Below are 9,590 nucleotides of genomic sequence, written 5' to 3'. Positions count from 1 at the left end.
TTAACTTGGTTCGGCCTCTGATCCTCCTCTCTATTTACATGTGGAGGTGTTAAAAGACTCTCATGTACAACCAGCATTGGCTGATAGCTACATGGATAAACAGTGCATTATCTTTAATTTCGTGCAACCAACCAGCCAATTTGCACCCTGAATATATAAAAATTGAGTGATCCATTTATTTCCTATTTACAAGTTACGCTTTAGCGTCTATTGTTATTGTTTCTAATCACTCGCTTGATTGTTTCCACCATTTGCAAATCCTCAATAGTCAATGCAGCACCGACCAAGCCACCTAATTCCTTCCAGCTCCAAGGAAATTTTTCTTCTGACAGAAGCACGATCGACAACGCATCCTTCAACATCTTTAAATCTTTGAAGCACTCTACTAACGCTCTAGCAAACTCAAAATCTGCCACATGCTGAATTTTCTTTGGCTTACTTTGGTACACGATTGATTTTCTGTAGCAACCACGTTCTTTAAGAAGTTGCATTGCAAAGTCGTAGTTCTTGAATTTTGCAGCTGCCTTTAGTGCTGTGATGTAAATCGGGGTATCCCTGGAAATTCTGTAAAGGTTGGTTTCCACTTTATCAATCACCTCCAAACCATCACCTCCTGATTTAGGGATAGCTGTAGCTTCTAGACAAGTGAGGTTTTCATAATGCTTTAAAAACCCTTCCATCGATCCCAATTGAACGCATGTATTCAAAAATGATGTGACCAATTGCGGAGTCAAAAGCCAAGGTTTGAAGTCCTTTATGAATGTCACAATAGCAGTCGCTTCAGCAAGGACTGCATCATTGTTAGGCAAGCTAATCAAGGGGAGGAAAGGGAATCCACCCTGGATTTCTGAAAAATCGACATCCTGCATCACGTTTTGTTTAAAAATCCGACCTCGTTCGTTGAATTCAATAGCACTACGTTTGGTTTTTTCGCGACTCGAATGGTCGTGCTTCGAATATGACATCATCAAATATAAAACTGCTTTCGATGTGACAGAATTGGTTTGTATCAATTTCGCAAATAGTGCCCTTGTGAGGTCTACACTACCCTCTAAGGCAGAAATGTTTAGCATACTCTCGTAGGTTTGTAAGTTTGGCAGCAAACCTTGATCATAGATTTTGAAAACAAAATCCCATGACTTCGTCGAAAATCTTTTGCTCTTGCAACATCCTCTCGCCAACGAAGCCAAGACATTCTGGTTTAGGGCTATGTTATTATCCAACATCTCTTGATAGAGATCCAACGCTCCTTCCAATCTGTTACTTTTAACAAATGAAAAGACCATGTCGGTGTAGTTGCGCTCATTTGGCTGCGTTTTCTTGGACAAGAACTTCATCGCATTAAATGTCTCCCATGCTTTAGCATGGTCGTGGGTATAATAGATATAACCCTGAAGTATTGATGAAAATATAGAACGCGTTATCTCAACATTCTTTAACTGCATAGTATTCAACAATTTTTCCACCTTCTTCATGTTGCCATTTTTGATGTACCCACAAATCATCGTTTCATAATAGTCGGGTTTCTGTTCATTTTGTTCCAAGAATCTTTCAAAGTATGCTTCCATTGATTGGATTTCCGCTGAAGTTACTGTACCTCCAGTTGCAAGCGATTTGAAAAAAAGGAGCTCAATTTTAGGGGTGATCTCTATTTCTGCATCTGAACACATCTGAATTAGTTGTGGAACGAGCTTTTTTAAATCTGCAGGTGGTATTGTTTTTACAAAGGCATGCACTGTTTTCGTATCAAGATCTGTAAAGCCTCCACTCAATTCCAATTGTTGCACTATAAGAGCCCATTGAGGTTTGAATTCTCCATTTCCGGGTATCAAGTATGTCGAAGCTAGGCCAAGCTTGTCATTGATCACAGAGGGGAACACATACTTTGAAGATTTCAGCTCAGGATTTGATATCAAGTTTTGTGAGTGTATAGCCTCAAACACTTTCTCCGTCGAATCAGATGTTGAGTCGTCATGTAGTCCATCATTTGCTTTCAATGAAACTTCCGTCGCTAGCTCTCTCAAAGAGCGTAACTCGTCTCTTGCCAATTTCCTGACATTTTTGCCATTATTATTTCTGTATTTTTGCCTCTGAAGTAACCTCTTCAACTCTATTTGATGCTCTATCTTGTCTTCTATTTCCCTTTGAGGTATTTGCTGTGAAGTTGTAGATGCCCTAGGAACAAACAAATGACGGGTTTTGCCTAGTAAGTGCCTGCTGAAAGATATCATCGCCGTTGGCAGCCTCACCATGTGGTTTGTTAGTCGTAGCATAATACGCAAATTATAATGTAGTTACACCAAAGTTCTATTATATTGGTCTCTGGAGCAAGTTGAAACTTTGGGTGAGTTATAGTTCCCCTATTTTTTTTCCAACTTTAGGCCGTATGTTGTTATACTGGACTAAGTCCGAATACAGGAAGCGATGCCGTGGAAAAATGAAATACTTAGCTAAATAAATAATAAAAAAAATAAAAAATCAAATAAAAAATAAAAAAAATAAAAAACTCAAAAAATAAACGATTTGACTGAAAGCACTTTTGCAAGGATTCAAACAAATTACAGAAAAAGTGGCTGAACATACAACGCTTATGACCAGTTTTCACAATTGGTAAAACTATGACTCAACTGAACTTGGATTCCATTCATATTCCTTCAAACGAGAGACAAAGATCTGCATCAACTGCTGCATTACACCCCGACCTCGGCACACTCACGTCAAAAGATCCGCACTTGATGCTGAACTCCTCAGGCTTATCTCCCGGCGTCGGTACGAGTGGTATCACAAGCAGCACCTCCGATATCCCTCCCGACTTAGCCATATTGTTACAAAAGTTGGATGAGGACTTTTTGGTGAATAAATCAATCGACCAGTGGACATACATAAACCGAAGAGAGGAGATAATGCAGTCGGTCAACAGACTTCACCAAAGACAAAACCAAGATTATTTCCCTTTGGATCCGAATCTGTTGGAGCTACCACTCAAACCAAGGAGATCGGCAACGTTTTTTACAGACAACAAAACTTCAGATAACATTCTAGATATATTGAAAAACAGAGCTAGCATCTACAAATCTGACTTGGCTTTCGTGGTGTTGGACTCGAGAGGAAAAGAAGTCAATTCAATTACATGGGAAAAATTATATTTGAAAGCTGTGAAAATAGCTTACGAAATTCAACACAAATCATCCATGAAAAACAGTGATACCGTCATTCTTTTGTACAAGGATGGGGAGGTTACTGAGTTTGTTGCGGCGTTATTTGGATGCTTTTTAGCAGGAGTTACCGCTATACCTATACACCAAGACATATCATTGAGTGAAGTTCTAAGCATCCTTACGCTTACATCGTCCAAGCTTCTTTTATATTCTGATACAGTGGCAAAAGAGCTCGAAAGACTCAACGCTCAAAATCTGAGAATACAATGGCCTGCAAAACTATTACGATGGAGGACCACCGACTTTGGCTCTGCGAAAAAGTCGGAGCTATCTTCTTGGAATTCCAAGCATCAAAACAAACGTGATTCTGCGCAGAATATGAATTTGGCATATATTGAGTTTTCAAGATCTCCAGTTGGGGAGCTACGAGGAATTGCACTTAGTCACAAGACCATATCACATCAAATGCAATGTCTAGATGCAGCACTTCTGAGCTTGCCAAATTCAGGAGGAGCGTTTCGCCGTAGCAGCCACGAATATAAAGGAAACAAAAAGGTTGTTTTAGCTACGTTGGATATTAGGTTCTCCATTGGCCTCATATTAGGGGTAATTTTCACCATTTACAGCGGGAATGTATTGTTTTGGGCTCCACAAAGAGTGATGGAAATGCAAGGTTTGTATGCCAATATTTTAACAAGATGTCGTGCTTCTTTGTTGTTGGCAGATTACCTCGGACTAAAAAGAGTCACTTATGACTACCAAGAATCGCCTAGTGCAACGAGATATTTCTCTAAAACTCAACGAGTCGATTTTTCGTCTGTCAAATGGGTCTTAGTGAATGCTTTGACTATAGATGGAGAGTTTATGGAGATATTAGCACAAAGATACCTTAGGCCATTAGGATGCCAGCATCCAGAGAATGCAATCATCCCTATGCTCACTTTGAGTGAGTACGGTGGCATGGTGATATCGCTTAGAGATTGGCTTGGAGGCAAGGACAAAATGGGAGTTACAGTATCTGATGAAGAATCAAGTGATTTGTCATCCGTGGTTATTGATAAGGAGTGTTTAACTAGGAATGTGGTTAAAATTGTGGAAACTAACCCATCTACGTCGGATGATATTGGTAGTAACTACCTCAGGGTTGATGCCTTTGGATATCCTCTTCCTGATGCGACATTGGCTGTTGTAAACCCTGAACTGGCAACATTGGTTCAAAAAGGAGAATTGGGCGAAATTTGGATCGATAGCCCCTGTCTTTCCGGTGGTTTTTACGGCTTGCGAAAAGAATCGAAGCTGATATTTCATGCTAAATGCCGTGGACCAGATGGTTTGCTTGAGATGGATTTTTTGAGAACGGGGCTTTTGGGATTCACGCATGGTGGTAAGGTATATATTTTGGGCTTGTACGAAGACAGAATTCGACAAAGAGTTAGCTGGATGGACCATCCGTCGTTCAAGAAAACAACACTAGATCTTGGGCAGTATTCAGGATCAAGATACCACTATTCTTCACACTTGCTAGCCACTTTGGCAAGCGAAGTGAAACAAATTTACGACTGTACGATTTTTGATATATTTGTTGGTAACGAATACTTGCCTGTTGCTATAGTTGAAGCTGAAGTGATACGGAAGCAATTTGAAGATTCGAGTGGTGCAGATGCGAATAATGGAGGAGCAAAAGCCAAAGTTGGAGACCTTGATCAAAATAGTGGAGCTCCGCTCAACGAACCGGTATTGAATGCGATTGCCCAAAAATGCTTTGATACCCTCTATAAGAGGCATTCGCTAAGATTGTACTGCGTGATGGTGGTTGATTGTGACACCTTACCGAAAATAATGCGAAGCGGCGGTAGAGAAATCGCAAATATGCTATGCAAAAAGAAATTTTTGGAAGGCACCTTGAAAGCAGATTTTGTTAAATTTTTTGTTAGGAAATCAATCAGTCTTATACCGCATGGTGAGGATGTTATTGGTGGTATTTGGTCGCCATACGTTTCTGAGTTAAGAAATAAGGCGTTGAACAATTTCCCCAATCAGTATTCTGCCATTGACTATCGGGCCAAAACCGTTGACGACAAAACTGGAACAACTTTGTCAGATTATAAAACAATATGTGATATTCTCAAGCTTCGTGTTGCTAAAAACGGGGATGCCATTGCTTTTCAGAATGTGGATGTGAGCGGAAAGAATAAGCCTTTAACTTGGAAAAAATTTGAGCACAAAGTCCATGCTGTATGTCAATATTTGATAGATAAGGCCAACATTAAGGCAGGACAGTACCTCATATTGATGTATTCTTTATCAGAAGACTTTGCTGTGGCCATATATGCTTGTTTTATTTGTGGCGTGATACCCATCCCGATGCTTCCTTTTGACTCGAACAGGATTGGTGAAGACTTTCCTGCTTTTATTGGGGTAATCAGGGATTTTGATATTTCAGAAATATTGGTTAATGATGAAGTTGAGAAATTTTTGAAAAATGGACCGATAGCAGATTCGTTGAAAAAGGTTACTCACAAGCGAGTGAAGTCGTTAAAGATCAAAAATACTACAAAACTCAGTAAAGTATCAAATGTGAGTTCTTTGACAACAAAAATTGCGGCTTTTCTGGGTTCCAATAAGAGCAATAACGATGATGCAATTGCGTTGGTGTGGCTCAACTTCACGTCTGATCATTATCGTGTTGGGGCCACTTTAAGCCACAAAAACATCATTGGGGTATGTAAAGTGTTCAAGGAAACTTGCAATCTTAGTTCCCAATCCTCGATTGTAGGCTGTGTGAGACATGCTTCTGGAATTGGTTTTGTTCAAGCATGTCTTTTAGGGGTATTTTTGGGAACCACAACGTACCTAAGCTCGCCTGTTAATTACGCAGAGAACCCGTTGTCGTTTTTCTTAACGCTCGCAAGGTACAAGGTGAAGGATGTGTTTGTTACTGAGCAAATGCTTAAATATGCCGCCATCAAATTCTCTCCAAAAGGTTTCAATCTAGCGCACTTGAAAAACATGATGATTAGTACCGAAAGTAGGGTCGAGGTGGACTTCTTGCGAAAGATAGCTAAAGTTTTCCAGCCTACAAAGTTGAGTGCTGCATCGATGTCAACGGTCCACAATCATCACTTTAACCCGATAATCTCGACTCGGTCTTATATGACTGTTGCACCTGTTGACCTATACTTGGATCCGGTGGCATTAAGACAGGGTTATATTTCTGTGGTGAATCAGTCTGATGTGCCAAATGCACTACATGTGCAAGACTCTGGAATGGTGCCTGTTTGTACAGAGATTGCCATAGTCAACCCTGAAACGAGGAAAATATGTAAAGAGGGCGAGTATGGTGAAATTTGGGTCTGTTCAGAAGCCAATCTAACTTCATTTACAAATGGACCTCGTGGACCAATTGACCACTTTACGCCGATTCAATTTAATGGAAAGATTGAAGACGGTAACCCGGGTGTGACTTACCTTCGAACAGGAGAGTTGGGGTTCTTACACAACATCACGATTACAAAAAACAAGGCCAACCGGAATGAAAATGAAATTTCGTCGTTTCAACCACTTTTTGTATTGGGAAAAATTGCTGATACTTTTGAAGTGATGGGATTGCATCATTTTCCAATTGACATTGAAAACACTATTGAGTTTTCCCATGCAGATATCTACAAGAATGGTTCATGTGTGTTCCGGTGTGCAGACTACACTGTTGTTGTCTGTGAGTCAAAACGAACGCGTTACTTTGCATCTTTGGTACCCCTTATCATAAACACGGTATTTAGCAAGCACCACTTGATAATTGACATTGTTGCCTTCATCAAAAAGGGTGAATTTCCTATATCCCGTCTCGGAACGAAGCAAAGGGCTCGGATTGTTGACGCCTGGGTGCAGGGGGTTATACCTATTAGTGCATCATATGGTGTTAACTATGGCGAAAATAGTATGATAAAGTTGATAAAAGAAATGGAAAAGTCGGCTCAGGAAAATCCAATGATAGAGCTTAAAAATCCAGCATTATCTTATTACGATTCTGAACTTGATACCGTCAATGTATTTGACGACGACAAGCGAGAGATACTAAGATTGAACGATCGTCCATAGATATTTTAAATAATCTAATTTCAAACCTTTCTAATTCCCTCTTGCTCCTGACAATGACTTCAAAGACTTGAACATCATATCACAAATACCCGTAAAACCTCTCAGATCGAGGACCTTTAGGATTTCAAGCTTGATTTGTTCCCGAGTTAAGGGTAACCACTCAGTTCGTTCATCTGCCCGCATCGAAGTTACATTCTCTTCGGTTAAGGGACCTTCAATTCGCACATCAAGGTTATGCTGATCTTCCAAATGTCGCAAAATTTTAGTTGCAGTGAAAACAAAGGTAGGACTCATCAAAATTCCCCCGATATCGTCAAGTTCACTGCTGGAGATGCAAGTGTTGTGCGCCAACTTCGGCAATAAGAAAGGGTTGAGAAAAAGTGCCTTATGTGGGGAATCCTGTCGCCGATTGAAACTGAGGAACTTTCCTCTCCAAACCATATTTACGAAATCCATGGTCAAAGAGTTTTGCATCCTTCGCAATTTGTCGCTAGTGTAATGAAGCTTTTTCTCTTCAGCAACGTGGAAACAAATTTCGTCCAATACATTCAAATCACCATGTAGCAACAGGAAGTAGACGACGCAACGTGGCACTGCAATGCTAGTACTGAGTGAAATATCTGCTTCCCGTTGTTTTCTATATAACAAGAGTATTTTTCTCACCACCGTACCGCCAATCCAGGGGCTGAACTGAGTAGTAAGTTGTAATAATAGGGGGGATATCTCTGTCAAAATCTCGGGATTTCTCAGCATACTTACTTCAAGTAACAATAATATTTCTTTGAGATATTCCTCACTCAAATGCAGATAATAAGGGTTCCCTTTTTGGGAATAGTTTGCTTCCAAATTTACCTGGTCATTGATAATCATTGACCGCAATTCATCGACGTTTGCCTGCACTAGTCGTATGAATTTGATCCTCCTGTGGAACAGCTGAGACCAGGTTTTTTGATGGTTCAAATTTAACACGAATTCATTAATCAGGCCTATACTAAAATTGTCTTTATTAAAGCGTCGAAAGTGCCATAAAACATTTACAATCCAATGGTTCAAAAAATCTTTGTTCTGGAAGGAGGTAATCTTCAAATAATTATCGACGTCAGTTAGATTCAACTTATTTGTACATAGCTGAATGGCAAACGAGTTCTTTTGTGAAGCTTCCAAGTGGTTACTGGGTGTACCAATGGGTACCCAGCTACTCATCATGTCTCGAGTCATGCTGCCTTTCGAATCAGAATTCTTCTTTCTGCGTTTAACGTTTTCTTCCCCTGTCCCCAAACATAATATGCCAGTTTTACCCTTCCCAGTAATTGTGCATAGAGTCAGAGAAAGTGGCTTCGCACTAGTAGTCACTTCAATCACTTCAATTAAACGTCGCAAGTTTGAATCTGCAGGGAATTTGACTTTTAAGCCTCTGATCCAGTTAGATTCCCATCTAGTAGTAAAATAAAACTCATCCTCTTGCTTCCTGTTCTTGAAGGTTATTAGTTCTGGTGAGTTGTTGTGCAAGAAGATAAAAATAACCAAACTTGAAACGTGGTCCCGCAAGAATTCATACGCCATTAGTTTTATTAGGATAGGCAAAACAATGAAGGAATGTGTTTGAATTGCAGTTGCAAAAAATTCAATTCTAGTTGCAATTTGGCTCAATAGTTCGACCTGCAAAGCAACAGGAACTTTTTTAGACTGAGCGTGTTCCACTCCATGAACTCGACTTTGAGTAGGTCCTAGGTTAGCTAACACATGAAGCAACGATTGAATTGACATGTTGCAGCATGGATTCAAGCAGTAGGACACCAATGTGTGCTTGACAGGATCCAGTACTGAACGACGACTGAGATCAAACACTGTATTTAAAACATCGCGTATTACACGCTCCAGGTATCCCTTTTCTCCTTGTTGAGCTAGATACTTCAATTGAACATCGTCAATCAGCTTGCTAATTCGAATCGAAGCTAAAATTTTGAGAGTTTCGTCATCTTCGCTTGACCCCATTGAGCCACACTGTCGTGGATTTTTTAGAGCGGGAGGAGGACTGTGGAAGAGGTTTTGCAATTGTTGTTATGCGGCACTACTTCCTGTCTGTTTTTTTTTTAGTACAGTCTTTTTATTTTTGTTTCATACGAGTGCGACATAATTGTTCATACCAGAGCGACATTTATTTTTCATACCAATGCGACATAATTTTTCAAACTACAACATTACCCAAAAGAATTCCCATACCTTTAACCAGATTGAGTCTGGTTCTGTAGAATTAGGGCAATTAGATTTAAAGTATGAAATGATATCAAACCTTTTTTTTTGTTTGAGCTTAGTCCTTTTCTACTGTCTTCT

General features: G+C 39.9%; 3 protein-coding genes across 3 annotated transcripts; 1 reads left to right on the top strand and 2 right to left on the bottom strand. All coding sequences in view use genetic code 12, as the record gives it.

Moving 5' to 3' along the window:
• Positions 1 to 200: 200 nt before the first annotated feature.
• On the bottom strand, positions 201 to 2,252 carry CANMA_003992 (uncharacterized protein; the record flags this gene model as incomplete). Its single annotated transcript, XM_051816220.1, has 1 exon — positions 201 to 2,252. One exon carries the CDS (start codon positions 2,250 to 2,252, stop codon positions 201 to 203), a length of 2,052 nt encoding a protein of 683 aa, XP_051670411.1.
• A 366-nt stretch (positions 2,253 to 2,618) lies between these two features.
• CANMA_003991 (uncharacterized protein) lies at positions 2,619 to 7,256 on the top strand (the record flags this gene model as incomplete). The annotated part of the gene is made up of 1 exon (XM_051816219.1): positions 2,619 to 7,256. The coding sequence occupies one exon, from the start codon at positions 2,619 to 2,621 to the stop codon at positions 7,254 to 7,256; it is 4,638 nt and encodes a 1,545-aa protein (XP_051670410.1).
• Positions 7,257 to 7,286: 30 nt separating this feature from the next.
• Positions 7,287 to 9,251, bottom strand: CANMA_003990 (uncharacterized protein; the record flags this gene model as incomplete). The annotated part of the gene is made up of 1 exon (XM_051816218.1): positions 7,287 to 9,251. The coding sequence occupies one exon, from the start codon at positions 9,249 to 9,251 to the stop codon at positions 7,287 to 7,289; it is 1,965 nt and encodes a 654-aa protein (XP_051670409.1).
• Between the last annotated feature and the right edge of the window lie 339 nt (positions 9,252 to 9,590).

This window comes from Candida margitis, assembly GCF_024628925.1.
Source record: "Candida margitis strain CBS 14175 chromosome Unknown scaffold119, whole genome shotgun sequence".
Taxonomy (NCBI): Eukaryota; Fungi; Ascomycota; class Pichiomycetes; order Serinales; family Debaryomycetaceae; genus Lodderomyces; species Lodderomyces margitis.
Note: the sequence above shows the minus strand (reverse complement) of the source record. Positions and strands in the feature narration are given on the sequence as shown.